General features: G+C 41.8%; 1 protein-coding gene across 1 annotated transcript; it reads right to left on the reverse strand.

The window, feature by feature from the left end:
* Positions 1 to 12,512: 12,512 nt before the first annotated feature.
* Positions 12,513 to 16,302, reverse strand: LOC136454731 (uncharacterized). The gene is made up of 5 exons (XM_066455045.1): positions 16,274 to 16,302; positions 13,667 to 16,193; positions 13,033 to 13,371; positions 12,717 to 12,925; positions 12,513 to 12,564 (listed from the first exon to the last, which is right to left on the reverse strand). The coding sequence occupies exons 1-5, from the start codon at positions 16,300 to 16,302 to the stop codon at positions 12,513 to 12,515; spliced, it is 3,156 nt and encodes a 1,051-aa protein (XP_066311142.1).
* Positions 16,303 to 22,149: the final 5,847 nt, after the last annotated feature.

Here is a 22,149-nt window from a genome sequence, read left to right on the forward strand (position 1 = left end):
GCTGAAAGCTTCAAATTCTCCCACACAGAGCATTGGTCTTGCCTATGGGAAAGAACTTTGCTAGAAAAGCAGTGGAGTAGTTATCCCATGTAGTATTTCTATCCTTGTTGGATTAGAACCATTGCTTGGCATTCCCCAAGTGGGAGAATGGGAAGAGGCAAAGTAATATGGTATCTTGGGTTATTCCTTTGATGGTCGCATCTTCATGTGCCTTCCCACAAAACTGGTTTGCTTACACCATGTTGATGAGAGCTGGCTTGAGCTTGAATCCATTATCTCCAACATTGACTATTGGTCTAGTACAGATGTTGGCTATAGTTGGAGCAGAGAATTCACAGAGTCATGTTAGCCATGGCTTCAAATTCAGGTGTTAAGCTTCATCTTATATGGTTGTCTTCTGACTTTAAAGCTAGAACTTTCTTGAGTTTAGCTCTAGTTCTCCTAATTAAAACTTCTGGATCTTCAACATAGTTTGTTGGAAGGTCAAAACCGGTCATACATTACCCTGTATAAGATACACAAGTAGACAAAACAAGGGTAAGCCTATTTGAGCAGAGGTCTATGGTTATCTTCAATCACATCAATAAGTATAAGTTTATTAATACTTCCTTTGCCTAGCTACCTTCTCCGGCAACGGCGCCAAAAATGCTTGTTGGTATTTATTAACGTGTCACTTGTTTTAAGTAGCCACCTATTATAAACCTATATCTCCTAACATTACTTTACTAGGTTGTAATCCCTAGTGATGATGTCAGAGATGCTTGTTGATACTACACAGCATTACTACTAGAATAATACTAAGTAGTTCTTTATCATTTTATGTAACTAGAAAGAATATATAAATATATGATTAAAAAGGATCTGCAAGCGCACAGATAATATACCATTGTAGCACTTTACCCGAGAGTATTCTAGGTATCGTTATTTATATTTTTACCACAGGGAAGGTCTCGCATGGACATGTATTGATAACTTATACTATTGAAGGAGAAATAAACCATAACCAATGTTCTACTCATAACAAGGGTAAGTCATAGGATAAGATATATATATGATAAGTATTAATAATGATAAATCACTCAGAGTACTCCTATATATGGTATTAGCATGGTTATGTAGAATATTAGAGGAATAATTTCTAAGCTATTCTTAATTACAAGTCAAAGCATACATTGATTAGTGCAATTATACCTAGTAGTCATTGCTAAGATCATCCTCATATCTACACATAAGGGATATTACTAAGGAAGATTAAGAACAGAGCTTACACATTATTGACCAGTCACCCCGTGCACAGCGGAGCGAGTGCTATATGAACTTATGAATGGATATAATGATAAGCTAGCTATACTAAGCATATAACCAAATTAGACGATGAACCTTATAACAAAGAACATGAATAAGATGAATACTAATATTGTCATAATAATTATAACTAGCATATAAAAGTAATGGAGAAATAAAAAAGAAGGGGTACAAAGATTATACCAAACTATGCTCTTGACAAGATCAGGAATCCAAGCGAAGCCTGCTTGCCTCCCTCTAAACCTAGCCTAACTAGCTATGCCCTAGAATATGGTGGAGCTTTGAGGATGATTAGGGTTTCTGTCTTCTCAAATGACTTATGCCTATAGGGGGAAGCGACTGATATATATAGGCTAGAGCGTCCAACATGAGACCTTGGATCAAACCGACTTAAAGGACGGCATAGATGCAACCTAGGAAGCGGTGGAGAACCAACATTGCAACAAGGGGCTAATAGGTGGGCCCCAGGGGTTGAGCGCCTTGCAGGTGAGGCCGGGCGGCCCCACTAGGTAGCCTCTCGCCCTCTACTTTGGTGTGGAGTCCTCCTGAGTCTTCCAAAACCTTCTGGTGTTCGTTTCGCTGTGGATAAGCGTAATTAAATATGACATGTAGGTCCACCTTGATAGTTTTCTAAATAAACTCTATAGAAAATACAGATTAAACAAAACTCATGGAATTTGTTTGTTTAAACCCCTAAACCTTCATTGGTGATTATATTTATGCCCTTATACATGTTATATTAATAGTTTATAATGGTTGTTAACTACCGTCAACAACCTCTGTTGGCCACATGGCCAGCAGCCAAACCAGGCCTGCCTCCTTTTCTGTTAGCCCAACCAAGGGCGAGAGCACAAGCTACCACTAGCTCCTCTCTGCCTCATGAGCGTGGCATGCGCACTAAACAACGCCACCTGCTCCCTTCTCACATACCAAGGAGCCAACGCCACCGCCGCTCTTCCCTCAGGTGGAGAAAGGAGGAAGCCGAGGATGCTATTTCCTTCTATCGCGTGACTATCAGCAACGCCATCTCCTCCTTCCTCACTGTACCACTCCTCCTTTCCATTTGCACCTTTTGTCCCTGTCCAGGATTCCATCCATCATTAGATTGGTGAGTGCCTATGTCATTCGGGCCCACCTAAAGCCACACCCCACGTCGTGAATTGCCAGCGAGCACCCTTGACCGTGTGAACTAGCGTCATGACCTACCTCCCTTCATGAAGCTTCCTGAGTCAGTACAATAGATGTCCACCGCGTGTCCCTACAACATGGCCACTCAACGATTGTTGTCGTCCTCAGAATGCTCCACCTCTTCGTGAACCCTAGCGGACCGCCTATAAGAGCCAGTTGAGCTTTCACCCTTACCATCTCCCTCCTATCCACCGCCATAGAGCCCTCCATGCTCTCAGCCTCCTTCCCTAGTCCAAGGCCACTATGGAAATGGTCCTATAAGGCCACCATGATGCCAACCACGGCATCACCATGGCACAGCATCAGCACCATGGTGCCCTATGGAGCTCCCGATGACACGAGCCCGCCATCAACCTCGTCATCAAGCCACGTTGCCACGACGACCTCACCACAATAGTGCCCCAACATCGCCCCACCAAGTCCACCACATGTCCATGCTAGGCCGAGCACCAAAGCATCACTGGACTAGAGATGCTATGCCACAGCCGCTGGCCTCCGCGTCATCCAACCGGCGCCCACTACCATGACCATGACCCCAAGCCTAGCATAGTGTTGCTCTAGCCACCTAGAGCTACCATTCACGATGAGCCCTAGGCACCACGGTGACTCCGTTTGATGAATCCATCACTATTGAGCCACCTCAACCTCACCCTACCAGCATCGGGTAGTCCACCGCCGTTAGACCCTGGTGAGCACCCAAGCCTTACCTTTCTTGCCATGGAAGCTTGTCTCCTCGCCACGACCTTCACCATGTTCTAGGTCACAGCTTGGGAGGCCACCTTCATCATCACCACATTCACCACTGCGGATGACCTACACACGGCCTTCCTTGTCAGACCCCAGCCGTGCACACTACCTACACTGGCCCTGCCTGCTCCAACCCTGATCTACACCACGTGGATGCCCGGTGTCAAGCCCATTGGTGAGCACCAAAGACTAATCCTTTCTTGTCCTTATGCTACACCCATGTCTACCTAGCCATCGAGCAGCTGCTCGGTCACCCATGGTCATGGACATGCGCTCCTGAAGGCACCACCCCAACATCGGCACAAGCGCACCGCATGAGCACGGCATGGCCATCGTGATCATGATGCGCCACGGCCACAACGGTGCTGCCGAACCACACTACGCACCTCGGCTTAGCCCTCACCTGGTTGCATGGAGGCCAAGGCAAGGCCTTTTGTGACCACTTGCCATCTAGGCATGTGGTCGTGAGCATTGACACCTGCCTGCACCACACGCTCATGGGTTGCCGCACAGCCACGTTTAGTGTTTCACTGAGCACAAGGTGTGCGACTGTCTTCACCGCTTCTAGCGGGTGGATGCTAAGGCATCAAGGCTTCTCCTTTCTCACCATCGCCATGCTGCCACCACACATACTGGCACACACCATCAGCCACCTAGGACCATGGCCACATGCCACATACGCACAGAGGCCATGGACCGCCATCCTCGCTTCTTGAGCGGTCAAGCACCAACAGACTCACACATCTCACACGCATCGCCGTAATGCCCACGCACGCACCAGAACGGCTACACAAGGCTTGACACCACCGTGTCACTGGCCGCCCATGGTCATGGCCATGTGCCTATATACCACAACCTCTATATGACCTTGCACGCACACCACGGACACACTACCACAGATGGTGGCCAGGGGCCATGGCATGTTCACCTCAGCAACACTGCTCCTAGCATGCCCAAGCTCTGGCTTTTCCACTGCCCGGTTCCACCCTCACAGTCGCACATGTCGTCCACACGCCGCGATCACGGCGAGCCCTGTGGGCATTCCAGCATCAAACACCTAATGCTTATGGAGACCCTATCCTTCCCCTCTCCTATGTTAGGCCAACAAGCTAGCCTTGGCCCTATTTGGCTACTCAGTTAGAGCCCTGTGACTAAGGCTGAGCCAGACATGGGCCCCTTTCCCCTCCTTTCTCTAGGCCGATCGGCAGTGCCAGCCTAGCCTTCACTCCACTTGCACATGGGCTCTCCTCCCCTTACTGCTGGGCCACCATAGCTAGAACTGGCCCAGGCTGCCCTTGCCCTCTTTCTCTATTTCTTGTTTTTCATAAATCCCTCCCACCTTCTAAAATTCACCATAAATTCATCCTAGCTCCAAAAATTATGAAACTAGTTTCATAATTTTTTCTAAAATCCTACTCTACCTCCTAGTGTAGTTCTTGATTCTAGTTGAGTTAGTTTTTATTGCAATTTTATTGTTTCTTAGTGGTGGCCATTCTTAGCATTTTCTTTGCGTAGCGATGACTCGAGCTTGGATGGATCTGATGACGCACCCGGTGGTGATGGATTCTGATGTTGGATGACCTCTACTTCCAGAGACTTTGTGGCAGAACCTCCTAAGAAATCAGGCCCACGTGTATCTATCGTTGTCTCAATAGACCTTTGATAGCGTACACGAGTTCCCAACAACTTAACAGGTCTGTTGGGTGTCCTCGGGAAACCCGAATCATCCATGAATCTTTTTTGAACAGGATCCCAATCACAGACATTGCAGATTACAATAGTTTATTCAAATATATACATCAAAGTAAAAGATAGCGGAAGTCTTATGATAACATAGTTTACAAACCAGCTGTTTCAAACTTACAATACCATAAGTGTCATACAATCATAGTAGCGGGATAATATTACATTAACATTATTTATCATACAAACTAGTGCCTTGTCTAAAGGCCATTCATCATTCCTCATCGTCATTGACTTCAAACACTGACATGCAGCAGGGACCAAAACAAGCCAGCGCATGTGACTCACCTGCAATAAGGGTTAACAAACCCTGAGTACAAAAGTCCTCAATAAGACTGACCCAACGTAACAGGGGGTGAAAGACTTTAAAGATGCAAGTGTTGGGACAAGGTAAGGATGTAGCAAGATTCAAAAGTTCTTTGCCAAAAGCTTACTATTCTTCACCCTATTTTCAAGTTTTACCCCTAAGTCCTTTTAGTTCATTTTCTCAAACTAAGTGTACCTTTCCCATATTCCAATCCTTGTCATTCCATTCTTTTCTCATGTTTTAGTAATTCACCAGTCCTACATTGCTTCTGTAATGAAACGAGTCTCCATATCCGCGGAGCACCGACAATTCGAATTGATTCAAGTCCTAGCTGGGGATTCCTTATCACATGACATATGTAGAACTTAATCTTGCATATATCAACCTCGCTACCGGATCCTCCTATACTAAGCCATCTCCATGCCACCCGAGAGCACAACACACCTCAAATCCGGCCACATTCTAGCCACGAGGGTACACACTACTCCCGCCATCTCTCCACTCCCAGTGCGTGGGCATTCGTCTTAGTATCGGATTAGCTAAAGTAGGCTTACCGGAGTATGTGACCAGTACTACAAAGTGTCTCATTCAGAAGATCCACAATGAGTGGCCTTTAAGCGACATAGTCGGCAACATTACCCAACATTCAAGATAAGTCACCCGACTAGTCTCTAGTTCATTCTATCTTCTTTCTTTCTTTGGCCAGTATGCCATCTTTGATTGTATCGAAACTTTTACTTTGAAAGCCTACCATAAGCATACTAAGCATTCTACGCCTTTGTAAATGAAATCATCTTCAAGGATGGTAAATAATTAACAAGGTAGGCAATGCATCAAGTAGGTAACATCTGAATAAATCAACTTAATGCAATAAGTAACATAGGTGATAAACTTTTCAAAGTAAACAAGGTAATGGATTAATGCATAAACCGGGGCTTGCCTTCGTTGATGATCTCGGGTTCTGGATCAGTACCACAAATATCAAATCCCGAGGCAACCGGGGATTCTTCCACAACTTGCTCAACTAGAATCGGTTCACTCTCGGATTCTACATAAAATAATAGCATATGCTTCAACATGATGATAATGTAAACATGATGCTTTCATGGTGCATGAAATGTAATAACACCTTGAATACAACTTTCCTTCATGGTACAGTTGCAAGCCAACAAAACCAACTTGCAATTCTACCATCAAGGACCACACAAGTGACTTGACCAAAAGGATCTTGAAACCCTACTGGTCACAAAACATGACCAAAACAAGATCAAACTCTAATCTACAGTATAACACAACATACTTTTGCCGACACTTTCTATTGTAGGCAAAGGGCACCTTTGCCGACAGATAACCTGCTGCAAAAAGTTTTGCCGACAGTTTGCAAACAGTCGCGCTAGAAGCCGTCGGCAAAACTTTTGCCGACAGTTAATAGAATCGCCGACACTTTATGTGTAGGCAAATGATCTACCTACGCCGACAATTGAAACCTTTGCCGACAGTTAACCCTTTGCCGACAGTTAAGACCTACGCCGACAGTTAATACCTTTGCCGATAGTTTATATGTTGGCCAAACCATTTCCAAATTATTTTCCAAACCATACCCTACAAAAAAAACTATCGACAGAACTGCATATATATAATTACAATTAAAATAATTTGACAAATCCACTTTTGCTCATATATAGAAGGCATCACATTGAACAAATTCACTTGATTTTTGTATAAATAATATATTAGATCTTTCGTCCATACACCAACTTGATATATATATATATAGCAGGTCAAGTGATGATCATAGTGCATAGAGCCATATAGATTAGTGATCAGTTACAGACAGTATAGACATAGTACAAGTCTTGTATTAATTGGTTATGACTAAAGCTAGGTGATCAATAGACCAGGACTGCAATTCATGTCGTCCTGCAGCAATTCTTGGACACTTGTTGCCACTCCAAAATGCTTGAACACTAGCTTCGTGCACATATGGTTGCCGCCACTCCAAAATACTTGAACACCAGCTTCGTGCACATATGGTTGCTGCCACTCTACAGAACATGTAACAGCTCTTTGATCGAACCTCAAAAGGTTGCCAATCCAAAATACTTGCAACACCACATAGTACCTAACATGAAAAAATATGAAATGTCAGTGCAATGTGCTCTGTACATTAACTCCTAATATGAAATGCACAGTATGCAAAATTCCAAAATTATGTGTGCACAGAAAAACTTAATTTTTTTTGGAGTCTATCATATAGTTTCCTTGTCCCAATTCCCAAATAATGGCATTATTATGATTTAAAAATAAAATAACCGTGCAAACACTCCAGATTAATGATGCCAGTATGAAGGAAGCTGAATTGGCATTGAGCCATATAACCACATGCAGGGCATGATATATGCATTGTATTATCAGCTATGGATTGCATGATCAAACAAGCCATTGGGAAAAAAAGCTAGTTGACAGCAGATTTAGTTAAAACCTGTACTCACAAACAGAAGGATCAAAGCAATATGGTATAGAATCTAAGAAACATGACAAGGAGTTACAAAAATACAATATCAACTTTTGTTCCTCAAAGGTTAAGGATAATCATCTGGACTAAACCCCCACAAGAGTACAAGGAGTTCCTCAAAGTTAAGGATAAACAAAATGGCAGGACACTGTAACAGGACACTGTTGAAAACATGAAAAAAGCTAATGATTCTTCATACTCTGCATTGAATGAAGATGATTTCTAGAGAGTGGTTTTTGAGAACAAATTAGGATGTGATGTTTATCTTAAGAAAAAATTGGAAGACAGTGAAAACATTATTGAGCTTTTGCAGCATGAGAGCAAAGTTTCGTTGTTGCTGCCGCCTCCCAGATTTTCGGATAAACTAAATGTGTTATCCAATTCAACAGAATCAAGATATTATGTTGTTGTACAGATCTTTGAGTCTAAGGTTGTACTTGAACTTGTCTCATTCTGCAAATGCATATATTTTTTTCTGTATGAATATTATAGCTTCTTTTCTTTTTTCTGTGCTTTGCGTTTACTTATTGGAAGCCATGCTTCTGACCAGCTGAAACTGAAACCTGACTATTGTCTCCAGCCAACTAAAACTGAAACCTGACTATTGTCTCCAGCCAGCATTGAACTGAAACTGAAACCTGCCGATTCACATTCAGAGTGCTTGAGCAAGTGCAACCTCAGGACTCAGGAGGAGAAGGCATCTACGAGGGACTGGAGCACTGGATTGGTTCTGCACCAACATCAGTACCAAGGTTGCAATTCTTTGTACACTTGTCCGAAAAGAAGATAAAAACTTTAATTTCTTTCCAATGGGAATAGGCATAAAAAAGGGAAACTATTGTCGGTTATCCTATCCTAAAAGGAGAAGAAGAAAAAGTTGTCGGTGACCTCAAGGTTGTTGCCTGTAACCATATAGCTGTAGCATCTACTTATTCTGTTTTACGCCAGTGGCCCCGGCCGCTTGAAACTTTGAATCATGCTGTTTACATTTGTGCAGTGCTGGTCTAATAATAAGGAATAATTTGGATGAACAGCTGACACTCATGCATGAGTTGGATTGTTGTGTGCATGTCTTGTTTTTGTTGACTGCCAGTTAGTGTGCTTACTGCTTGGGGACCATCACAGGAAGCTGAGTGCATTATTCAACAGTTGTGAGCCAGAAATATTGTACTAAAAAACATTGTAACAAATTGTGTTTGATGTTCTATGTACAGTTCATGCAAGTTTTCTTAAAAATGGAAAAGATGGCTTCATTTGCTATGGAAAAGTTTTCTTAAAAATGTAACAAATTGCCCCGGTGACGCTGGGCTGATTCTTGGGTACATAATTATTCCGAGATCTGTGTTCTTTCTTTGAATCAAATCTAGCTAAAGCAAAGGGCATGGAACCTTTGCTTTGGGAGACATATACAATACAAAAGAGTGAGCCAAAATAAATTAGGTACCAAAAGGATCGGAAATAGTTTCCTCTGTCAGATTCCCCAGGAGAAAACACTACCAATTTGGCACCTTAGCTAGTATTTGGATTTCATTAGGAGGTACATATGCTAATGGTTGTGTGAAGAAGTGGTGCTTTGGTTGTGTTAGTTATGCTGTAGTCTTACAGTATCTAAAGTGAAAAAATGGGGAAAAAGGAACTACAGTATCTTACGTTGGGCTTTCATTTATCAGGGGCATGATAAAGCGCTCCGGTTGATGCAAGGATTTTTCAGAGCCAATGGGGGCTGTGGGTATGTTAAAAAACCTGACTTCTTGCTAATGACAGGTCCAAACAGGGAAGTATTCGACCCCAAAGGTAGTTTTCCAGTGAAGAAAACTAGTCCAGCATATACCTAAATCGAGCTAGTCCAGACTTTGACAACTGAGTTTTCTCAATCGAGCTAGTCCAGCATATACCTAAATCAAATCTGTTGTGATGTCCTAGCAGGTAAAAGTATATATGGGAGATGGGTGGCACATGGATTTCAGCAAGACTCATTTCGATGCGTTTTCGCCTCCAGATTTCTATACCAGGGTAAGGCAACAAAGAATATTCATTTGGGACTTCTGTGTTTATAACAGTTTTGACATGAGACTACTATGAAACAGACTACAGTGAGACTACGAGTTGCCATTTCTCAAGGTGTTCCATGTTCATACAACACAAAACAGATTACTAGAACCATGTTTAACTTCCAAGAACAGTTGCAATTAACCAATGCAATTAACAAATAGTTATGGCTTCCTCTGCTAGCTAAATATATACATCAAAATGTTCAAGTAAAATACCTTCAAGCTGTGCCACCACCTTTTGACTGCTGCAATGACTTCTTATCATCCTTCATCTGCAAATATATTACTAATCAGCAAAATATAATGATCATTTTTTTCAAGAATATAAAGAGGTTAGACCATTACTCTGTCATGTGGCCAAGCAATGCATCTCCCACGAGCCTCTAGAATGGTGGTGACACCTTCGTATGGACGGGGCAGTACAGCGCTCCTCATAAACACATGGTTAACAACCACTTCATAGAACTGCACGCCAAGAGCAGTACCCCCAACAATAGCCCTTGGGTTCTTTGTTTGAACGGTAGCCTTTGCCACAGCAACTTCATAGGGCCTTACTACATTATATAGTATCACATCTCTACCACCCTAAAGCATAAAATATATTTTAGTAGGGTAAAATTACCAATACCAATGCAATATGGTCTGATTCAGCTTAAAGGCGTAGCAAGAACACAAAGGAAATTACCTCATTATGTTGCTCCTCTCGAAGGACCACTCGTCTACTCAGAAAGTCATCATCATCATATAAGTGCATATCAGCCATATCATCCCCTGCATATGATCTAGCATCTTGTTCTTGTTCTTCTTCATGTACTTCTTCATCATGATAGGTTGGTGCAGCCCTCAAGCTCTAAATCAAAGTAAAAACCATTGAACAATTATTGCAGCGCCAAAGAGAAAAATGTAAGAGATAAAGGTTAACAGTTACCACCTGTGGTGCACTATTAGATCCATGGGGAGTGCTATTGGCATTCTATTGCTGCAGCAATCTATCTAGAGTTTCTTGAATTATGTCCAGACGATTTGTTAGATCTTCCACTCTCTTATCAGATTGCCGACGAGCTTCTATCTCCATTTGAAGCCTTGTTTATGTGTATTTTCTAGCTCCAGGCATTTCCAAATCTACTGGACTTGGCCCCAAACCCACAACACGAACATATCCATTCTTCTCTGCCCCACAAACATAGGAATAAGCATCACCTTCCTGGATACTCTTGTCTCTCAGTACAGGATTATCTCTAATTGCATCTTGAAGTGCATTCTGCAGCAAGCAAAAATAGATTTGCAACTCCTTTAGGTTATTGCAGGAAGCAAAAATAGATTCTGCATCTTGAAGTACAGGTTTATCACACTTACAATTGTTGTTGCAGCTCCTTTATGAGGTACTCCATTCTTGTGTGTGTGAGTTTTGATAAACAATTCATCTCTACGAGGGGGGCGCCCTAGCTCCTCACCCTAAACCATATATATGTTATTGTAGTTACAGGATACGAAGAAAAGGGAAAACAAACTAAAAATAGAAGTTGCATACCATTTCATTACCAACACGTGCATGACTCTTACTCCCTGTTGTATGGATTTGGGTCAACTTTGAACGGTTTGCTTTCCCCCTCAAAGAACGGGCCTACCAAATTATTTCATGTTTATAATTCTGTGCCACATACATTATGAAAATGAGCGAGTAATTTGTAACTTACAGCTGCCTCCGGAGACCTCCAATGATTAACTAGCCACTTCTAGTCGTCCATATGAACTCTATCATCGCACAGAGCAAACAGTTCATCATCTTCCATGTTATCATCATACACCTTTTTCAATTCTGCTTTAAACTCCTTCCACTTCATAGCTGTTGTCTTCATAAACTAATTGAAGACACAGTTGTCTACTTGCCAATATAGCTATACAACACACAAATAATAAGTTAGGACTCAATCACATGACTGCACTAGGTAGATTTGCAACCAATTTCACTACCTGTGCATCTGTCCAAAGCTTATACTTTTTGCGTGGACAGACCTTCCTCCAATCATCATGTGCAATTGGGAAACCCTTTGTTCTCACAAGTGTTCCAATGAAGTTAGCAAATCTAGTGCCTGATGGTCCGCAAGGTTGAGCACACGCATTGACTTCCAATTGGAGTTTAGGCTTATTTTGCCTTGCATAGATATCAGCCTTTGTAGTAGGTCCTCGAACATTTTTTTTGGGCTGTTCGGGAGCATCTGGAAAACAAATACAGCATAGTACACCCAACTTAGGTATGCATGATGCATTGCATTATTAGTTGTCACAACATAGAGATGAATACCTTCATTAAGTTGATTCTCAGGATGTTCATTCATAGCTTGCATATCAACATGTGCGTCACTTATTCTAGAGCCAGATCGTAAGTTACGTCCAGTTGCCTCAACAGGAGTTCGGGTCTACATTTGGGGACACAATTAGTTCAGATTTCCATAGACACTTCACATAATTCTTTGAGAACATATATTTCAGATTCATGGGAATACATACCTTTTTATTTTTGTTTGTTTGATGCATTGAGCTAAGTTGTTGTGCAGTAGCTTGAATATTCAGTTCTTGCATTTTCTGCACCCTTAGCCTGATGTTTTCATTCCTTTCAGATTCATAAACATTTGGCTCCATGCCATTTTCATAATCAGTTGGCTCCACGGATTTTCTTTTTCCCCTTGCTTTTGACATTGTTTATCCTGAAAAAAACAAAAATGAATTAGTACAGGATTCTCATAAAACAGTAGTTCAAGTATGTAAGCAATCAACAATTAGTTCAGACCAACAAAGCAATTATGTCAAAGAAAATTCTGCATAGCACCAGCAACAATTGATGGCGTTTGAGACTTACTTCCTCTTTCTTTCAGCAACAATGACCCCATCTATATCAGTCCTTACATGTACAACATCTCCAAAAAGACCACTGAGATCAACATTTGCATCCAAATCAAGCATTGGGTTACGTATTTCATTTTCAACCGCCATATCATAAAGATCACGTGGTTTTGACTGGGCAACAGCATACCAATCTGATTCAGGACCTTCCTTAACATAGTAAACCTGTACAGCTTGTGATGCCAAGATAAAAGGTTCATCTAACATATTTTCTCCAGTATTGAATAAATGCTTTAAATTAACACTTGTAACCCCAAATTGATCTTTTTTACCCATTTATCTTGAATGCGATTGTCCACCCAATCACATTTAAACAAAACTATGTTTCCTTTGTTGCGATAGTTTAACTCAATGATTTCTTTGATGATGCCATAGTATATCTTGTTTCTCATAACTAGGTCCACATTGTTTCCATTTTCAAAGCAAGAGGTCTGGGCAACCAAAGCTACTCCACTACCTTGAACTGGTCTACCCTCATCATAGGAGAACGTATGGAATTTAAATCCATTAATTGCATAGCTATTGTATGTTGTTGCAATCATGAAAGGTTCATTTGCCAAAATATGTATCTCTTCTAGTACTTCTACACCACTTTCAACTAACCCTTCCACCTGTAAATATCACATTATGTCTAGTTAATTTAACTGTATTAGATCTGAATAGAACATGTTAATCACGCCTTTACTTACATGCTTTCTAAACCAATCATGAAACATTTCATGATGGATACGAGTCATTTGTCGTTGATTGTGGCGACCAATCGAGGAAAGGTACTCCACATGTTCACTACAAAGGTGTGGTACCCATTGAGAAATTTATAGATAAGAACACGAGAAATGCAATGTGCCAAGTTGTGTGGATTGCTTACTTCAAGTATGGTTCTATCTTATCATAGTTGAACAATACATATCTATGTGCTTGAACCCAAGTCTTGTATTCTATGGATACAGTGCACTTGCCACTCAAAGCTTGCCCTGTGCTTTGGAAGAATGGTGTAGTACAAATTTCACAGTCCATACTTTCACCATTTCCTACTTGTCCAGTCTCATAGCCTTTCAAAAATTTGGAGCAGAAAGTAAGACTCTCATCAAATTTGTAGGCCTCACAAATTGATCCCTCTGGATGACTTCTAGTACGAACAGAGCCCTTCAACTTCATCAAATACCTCTCTACTGCCCACATGCTACGATAGTGTACAGGACCAGCAAGTCTTGCTTGAGCAGGCAGATGCACCATCAAATGAACCATGATATCAAAAAAAGATGGCAGAAATATAGTCTCAAGGACACTTAGTGTCTCAGCTATTTCAGCCTCTAGTTTTTGCATATCACTGATACGAATAGTGGGTGAGTAGATCTTCTTGAAGAAATTGCTCACACGAATTAGTGCTGCACTTACTCTTTCTGGCAGTATATTCTGAACAGCAATGGGAAGTAAGTGCTGCAACAATATGTGGTTGTCATGGCTCTTTAATCCAATTATCTTCTTCTCCTTAACTTGCACATTACGACACATATCAGATGCATAACCGTCTGGGAACTTCACATCCTTCAATACTTGGCAAAATGCTTCTCTATCATCAGGACTCATTGTAAACTGTGCTGGAGGTAAATAAAAGTTATCTTCTACACTAACAGGATGAAGATCACTTCTAATGCCAAGTTTTTGGATGTCCAAGCGAGCATTTAAGTTATCCTTGGATTTTCCATCGGTGTCCAAAAGTGTGTCAATAATATTCTGACACACATTCTTTTCTATGTGCATAACATCAAAATTATGCCGTAGAAGTAGGTCTTTCCAATATGGCAACTTAAACCAAATGGATTTTCTTTTCCAAACAGTTGGTGGCTCATTAACTTTCTTGCGTTTTCGCTTGGATGGCTCCTCTGTAGTTGGATTGCACTGATGCTTGGTTGGCTTCTTGGTTACTGGGTCCTTTCCGAAGGTTGTGCATATATTGGCTGTCAGCTCCAATATTTCCTCTCCACTAAGAGGTCTAGGTGCTGGCCTAAGTTCTGTGGTACCATCAAATGAATCTACATCAAACCAAAACTTGTGTTCGGCATCTAAGAATCTACGATGGCCCATGTAGACACACTTGCCTCCCTTTTTTAGTTGGAAAGAACATGTATCTAAGTGGCATTCAGGACATGCAACTTTGCCAGAAGTGACACATGCCACCAAATAACCTAGACCTGGAAAATCAGATATGGTGCAAACTATGGCAGCACGCAGTTGGAAGGGTTCACGCTTAGAAGCATCATATGTTCTTACACCATGAACAAACATTTCTACCATATCATCAACCAGCGGCTCAAGAAAGACATCCATATCACCACAAGGTGCCTTAGGTCCAGGGATCAACAAGGATAGGATGAAATTTGATTGCTTCATACACTTCCAAGGTGGAAGGTTGTATGGGATCAAAATAACAGGCCAAATGCTATAAGTTGATTTCATGGTCCTAAAAGGATTAAAGCCATCGCTAGCTACAGCTAGTCTAAGATTTCGACTCTCTGATGAAAATACTGGATGCTTAGAGTCAAAATCTTTCCAGAAAGGAGCATCAGCAGGATGCCTCAACAAACCATCTTGTGTGCGTCCTTCATCATGCCACCTTGTGTCACTTGCTGTTTTTGAGCACATAAAATACCATTGCAGCCTTTTCTTTATAGGGAAGTAACGTAGAACTTTCCTAGGAACCCTATGCACATGTTTTCCACTAGGACTACTGTTTTCTGATTTCCATCTTGAAGTATCACATTTTGGACATACATCTTTCTTCGCATGCTCCTTCCAAAATAGTATGCAATCATTCTCACATGCATGAATTTTCACGTAACCAAGTCCTACACCTTTTGCCATTTTTTTAGCAGCATTAAAGTTTTTAGGAAGTGATGACTCTTCAGGTAAGACATCCTTAAGTAACTCTAATAGCATGTCGAAGCTTTTGTTACTCCATCGCCCAACGAATTTGATATGCAGTAATCTTACAATGAAACATAGCTTCGAGTACTTGCAACCTGGATATAGCTCCTTGCCAGCATCTTCTACCATTTTGTAAAAAGCTTCCACATCCTCATCGTGCTGCTTCGTGTTGTCTACTTCTAAGTCCCCCTGGACATCTAAACCCCCAGCTATGTCTTGAAGTAAACCAGAAATGTCATCCTCTTCATTTGGGTCCCCTACTTCTACCCTTTCATGTTGGCTGCTATTTGTGAAAAAACTGGAACTAGGTTCACCATGATTCACCCATGTTATATACCCATCTGTAAATCCCTCACATATCAAGTGCTCAAGTACAATACTACGGACCCTCCAACAAGAGTTCTTGCATGCCTTGTAGGGACACAAAATATGATTTCCTTTTACTGAATTACTAAAGGCAAACTCTAAAAACATATCCACTCCTTCTCTATACACAAGGGTTTGCCTACAAATGATGATCAAGATATCAGACCAAACACCCTATGCATGTAGATTCTAGTATATGGTCACAGGTTTATTATGTACCTAGGCTGATCCATCCATGTTTTATCCATGACGCACCTTTTACAAAATGCAGTGTCAAAAGAGTGAAATATTACTCCCAAAATAAAAAATCATTTAGTTCAGATAGGGTTGTTCAACAAAAAATAAAGATCATGCCAAACAATTGTCCAAATTAAATCAATTTCACCACACTTGATGCTAAAAAATTATCTCACCACAAGCATCACATCACAGATCACACACAACCTGCAATTCTAAGCCAAATGCAGAGACAAAGTTCATAAGAAAAGGAAAGCATACCAATCAAGCAATGATAGTAGAAGATCTTGATTGTGTTGTGTACAAGATCTTGAATCCTACTGGTTCCTCTGCAAAATCAACTAAGGCAGTAAACAACACATCTAAATTGATTCTCCAAAGAGGGGAAGAGATGGCGGGCAAGAGAAGCAACCCAAACCTTGAATCTTTGTAGCCTTTCTCACCTTTGTCTACTCCATTCTGCAACCAAGAAAAACATACAAAAAAAGTAAGCTGTGTTGAAACCCTAGCACACAGGGGAATGGGGATGAGAGGAAGGGGATGCGGAGATGACACACTTGGATGTGGAGGGGAATGGGGATGCAGCGGCGGCACCGCTCTTGCTGGTCGGCGGTGGGCTGGGGCGACGGGGGGCTAGGGCGGCGCCGTCCGTTGGATTCGGCGGCGGGGGCCTACTGCTGTAGGTTACAGGGCTCCGGCCATGGATGACTTCGGCGTCGGCGAGATTGGGAGGCGGCGATTTGGGCGGCGGGATTGGGAGGTGGCGCCGGCGGGATTGGGAGGCGGCGATTTGGGCGTCAGGGGTTGGGAGGCGGGATTGGGAGGCAGCGGCTCCTGGCGGGATTGGGAGGCAGCGGCTCCTGGCGGCGCCCAGCAGCGAAGCCCTGCTGGCGGCGCCCGGCGGCAGAGCTGTGGTGGCGGCGGAGCTATGGTGGCGTGCGGTGCCTGCGTGAGTGGAAAGGGGAAGGGCAAGAGACGTATGAAGCGTTTTCTCGATAAAAAAAATGCTTAGCCTTTTAGCTCCCGCGCACAGTACTGTTTTGGCGCGCGGTCTCCCGCCCACGGCACGTACCCCTTCGCCAACACTTCGACAGTTGTTTAGGTAGGCTAGGACGACACTTTTTTGGTCTAAAAACTTTCGTCGACACTTTATATGTTGGAAGGAGAAACGCCAACATATAAGCTGTAGCCTTATATTACTATTCCCGACACTTTAAGTGACGCTAAAAAGGTAAAGAATTGCCAACACATTACTCGTTGGGAAAACCATTGATTTACCAACACATGATTGTAGGGAAAAGTGGATCATGGTGTAGTGCTAACACTTAGGGTTTTCTTTTATTCATTTTTGAATTAATTTGGAAATAAGCCCAAAAATGAACTTGTTCCAAATTACCTCAAAATTTTATGTACGCTTCCTCATGAGAAATTAGTTTACCAAAATAAATTTCATAATTTTTTGAGTTATACAGTGGCCTACAAAAATTATGGAAATTGCATTTATCAATTAATTGACTGATTTTTTAAACACTAAAAATTTATTCAAATTTCAAGCTTCATATTTTTAAACCATAATAGAACATGTACAGAAGCTACACAGAAATTTTTAGAATTTTTAGAGCTGTAATTATTTTCTTATAAATTTCCAAAGTTATAGCACTATTCAAAATCTAGAAAATATCAAAACTCACTGTTCTCTCCCTTCTCTCACTGACAGCCTGGGCCCGTTTGTCAGCGACACAAACAGAGGATACGGTGGCGCTACCATCACCGGTCGGCCAAAATGCGCCGACGGCGAGTCTCCGGCAAGACGGATAGCACCAACATGATCTACAACGTCCCGCGAACCTAACCCGACCCTCAGAACAGTTTCAGATACACCGGAGGAAGCTCTATGTCAGTGATGGCGGCCACGGTGGCGTGGGCACGGCGGTGCATGGTTCAACATCGGCTACAGCGCGGTAGAGAGTAAGACGGAGAGAGCATCACGCTCAGGAGCTCATCGCGAACACGACGGTGTGCTTGGTGAAGGTAGAGACGGGCTGGAGCGTCCTAGCCATGGCGAGGTCGGTGGTGGCGGTGCTTCGGCCGGCTCCGAGGAAGAAGGCGTCGTGTGGTGGCGCTAGCCTGCTAGAGGCGAGGCGAGCAGGCCTGGAAGGAGCGGCAGGGCAAGGCAGAGAGGTTGGCAAATGCAATCGGCACGAGGTGCTACGGCGAGGACAAATTTTGCGAGCGCAGCAAGGACACCAACGGCGAACTGATGGGGGGAAAAGAAGGACGACGGCGGCGGTGCTCCTATTTATAAAAGGAGAAGGGCGCATCCAGCTTTGCCAGCTCCCGAACGAAGTCACCACGGAGACAAGGACGTGTCCTCGTGCGAAGAAGCGGTGAAAAACAATTGGCGGTAAGCAGCTGCATGGCGCCAGCGGCAAGCAGGAGGTGGCGTTCGGCTTCATTTGGATTTTTGAATTATTTACAAAATTGCCACTGAGTCCATTTTGCAAATTACTCACAAATTTTCTAAAGAAGTTGAAAATCTCCAAAAATGAAAGTTGTTCAAAATCAAAAGTTCTACAACTTTTCTTAAATGAACATTTTCAAATTCTGCCTCCATTTTGAAATTTGAATTTGGGGTGCATTTGAGCATTTGAATCATTTCAAAATTACTCCAAATTTTATATGTAAACTTTAAAAACTTTGAATACCAAACTTGATCCTTATAAAATAAGCTTCAACTTTGCTTTTTGTCACACCCCCAAATTCCAAATGGATTTTGAATTAGACAAAAGGGGCAAAAAGGACTTTTATGGTTTGAATTTGAATTCAAATTTGATTTGTTTACCTTTTTACTTAACTTTGATTTTTGACCAGTAACATGGCCCATTAGGGTTATTTGAGTCAATTGACACATGGTCTCACATGATCACATGAAATTTGGCCCTTGTGGTCATGATCTTTATTTAGAGTTTTGAATCACATCACATAAAATAACAACTTATGAAATAAAGCTTATTTAGTAAATGCATTCAAAATTTTCTACTTTATGAATGCTTTGAAATGCATATGATGATATGTCAAGTTTTAGTGCTAGGTCAAAACACCAGAGGTGTTACAACCCTTCCCCCTTAAAGAAATCTCGTCCCGAGATTTAAAACTTAGGATTAAGTAATGGAAAAGGAAATGTGTCAAGCTAACACATCATAACTTTATTCAAAAAGCTAGTGAGGGGGTTTTCCATCCTTTTGACAAAAGAGACTAGTTACAACATAGACAAGTTATTGCAACTAAATAGAAGTGAAGAAGTCAGGAAAGTTTTCTTCTAGGTAATCCTCGGACTCCCAAGTAGCTTCATCTTCAGTGTGTTGATTCCATTGTACTTTGTAGAACTTGATTGTATGTCTTCGAGTAACTCGATCTTTCTGATCTAAGAATCTAATGGGGTACTCGGCATAAGTCAAATCTGGTTCTAGTTCTACATCACCAAAGTCGATCACTTGGTCAGGTACTTGAAGACACTTCTTCAACTGGGATACATGGAAGATATCATGCACAGCTGACATGTGATCTGGTAGCTTGACGCGATAGGCGACCGGTCCACATTGTTGTTGGATTTGAAAAGGACCGACATAACGGGGCGCCAACTTTCCCCAAATCCCAAAATGATGAACTCCTTTCATCGGTGATACCTTGAGGTAGACATGATCTCCCACTTTGAATTCTAGCGGTCGTCTCCTCTTATTAGCATAGCTTTTCTATCGGGATTGAGCTACCTTCATATTAGCTTGTATGAGTTTAACTTTCTCTTCAGCTTCCTTGACCACATCTGGCCCAAAGAACCAATGTTCTCTAGCTTCTAACCAATTTAAAGGTGTCAGGCATCTACGGCCATACAATGCTTCGAATGGTGCCATTTTAATGCTCTCTTGATAGCTATTGTTATATGAGAATTCAGCTAAGGGAAGGCATTCATCTCATTTAGCACCATAGGAAAGGACACATGCTCTTAACATATCTTCAAGAATTTGATTTACCCTCTCAGTCTGTCCATCCATTTGCGGATGATAAGCAGAACTACAGATAAGTTTGGTTCCCAAAGACTCATGTAGACTTTTCCAAAACTTGGATATGAACAATGACCCTCTGTCAGAGACAATGGTCTTGGGTGCCCAATGCAGACTGAAGATTCTATCAAGATAAAGCTTTGCATACTGTTCCGCTCGATATTTATCTCTGACTGGTAAGAAATGAGCTATCTTGGTTAGGCGATCAACAATAACCCATATTGAATTGTAGCCTGCAGATGTCCTAGGCAATCCCACGATGAAGTCCATACAAATATCTTCCCACTTCCAAGATGGAACTGGCAAAGAATGTAATGGGCCTATAGTCTTCATGTCAACCGCTTTGACTCTAACAAATATCACATTTGGCCACATATTGAGCTATTTCTATTTTCATTTTGGTCCACCAATATCTCTTTCTCAGATCATGATACATTTTGTTGCTACCTGGATGAATGGAGTATCTTGTAGAATGAGCTTCATCAAGAATCTGCTTTCGTAGCTCTGGACTTTTGGGTACTACCAATCTATCTTTGAACCATACGACATCGGATTCATCAATATTGAAACATGTTGGTTTTCTAGATCTGACTTTATCTTTGATATGGGCTATACCTTTACTTTTCCGTTGAGCAACAATGATCTGATCTTTGATAGTGGACTCAACTACAATATTGGACAGGGAACCTTATTCTATGATTTGTAAATTTAGATGCTCCATCTCTTGACACAATGTTCGTTGCATAGGTTTCACAGTCAGACAATGGCAATGGCTCTTGTGACTCAGGGCATCGGCAACCACATTAGCCTTGCCCGGATGATAATGCACTTCTAAGTCATAATCTTTGATAAGTTCTAACCATCTTTGCCTCATATTCAACTCTGACTGAGTGAAGATATATTTCAAACTTTTGTGATCCGTATAGATATGACAGATATTGCCCAATAAATAATGTCGCCAAACCTTGAGTGCATGAACAACAGCGCCCAATTCAAGATCATGGGTGGGATAATGTTCTTCATGCTTCTTGAGTTGTCTAGAATCATATGCTTTGACTCTGCCTTCTTGCATAAGAACACAGCCAATACCAATTCCAGATGCATCACAATAGATATCAAACGACCTCTCGATATCAGGTTGTGCTAATACTGGTGCAGTTGTCAGCAACTTCTTCAATGTTTGAAAGGCCTTCTCACATTCTGTTGACCATACAAACTTAGTTTGATTTTTTAGCAGTCTAGTAATTGGCTTTGCAATTCTGGAGAAGTTAGGGATGAACCGACGGTAATAACCTACCAACCCCAGAAAACTATGAACTTGATGAACAGTGGTAGGTGCTCTCTAGTTAAGGACTTCTTCTACCTTGCTCGGATCAACAGCTATACCTTCAGTAGATAACATATGACCCAGAAATTGTACTTCCTCTAACCAGAATGCACATTTACTGAATTTGGCATATAATTGGTGGTCTCTTAATCGTTGTAGAACAATGCGGAGATGTTCTGCATGTTTCTCTTTGCTCTTAGAATAGATAAGAATATCATCAATGAACACCACTACAAACTTATCCAACTCGGGCATGAAAACTGAGTTCATCAGGTACATGAAATGAGCTGGGGCATTGGTTAGCCCAAAAGACATGACTAGATACTCATATAGACCATATCGGGTAGTAAACGCTATCTTCGGCACATCTTCCCGTCTGATCTTAATCTGGTGATAGCCTAATCTCAAGTCTATCTTTGAGAATACCTTAGCTCCCACAAGTTGATCAAAAAGCAAATCAATTCGGGGTA

This window comes from Miscanthus floridulus, chromosome 5, assembly GCF_019320115.1.
Source record: "Miscanthus floridulus cultivar M001 chromosome 5, ASM1932011v1, whole genome shotgun sequence".
Lineage (NCBI taxonomy): Eukaryota > Viridiplantae > Streptophyta > Magnoliopsida > Poales > Poaceae > Miscanthus > Miscanthus floridulus.

Bases quoted from the DNA above. Each gene is read 5' to 3' on its own strand.
- LOC136454731 (XM_066455045.1), bottom strand. From the start codon at position 16,302: ATGGATAAAACATGGATGGATCAGCCTAG. The intron at 16,194-16,273 runs GTACATAATAAA...CATCATTTGTAG, and splicing joins ACATGGATGGATCAGCCTAG to GCAAACCCTTGTGTATAGAG. The intron at 13,372-13,666 runs GTATTGTTCAAC...TGATATTTACAG, and splicing joins GGGTTCAAGCACATAGATAT to GTGGAAGGGTTAGTTGAAAG.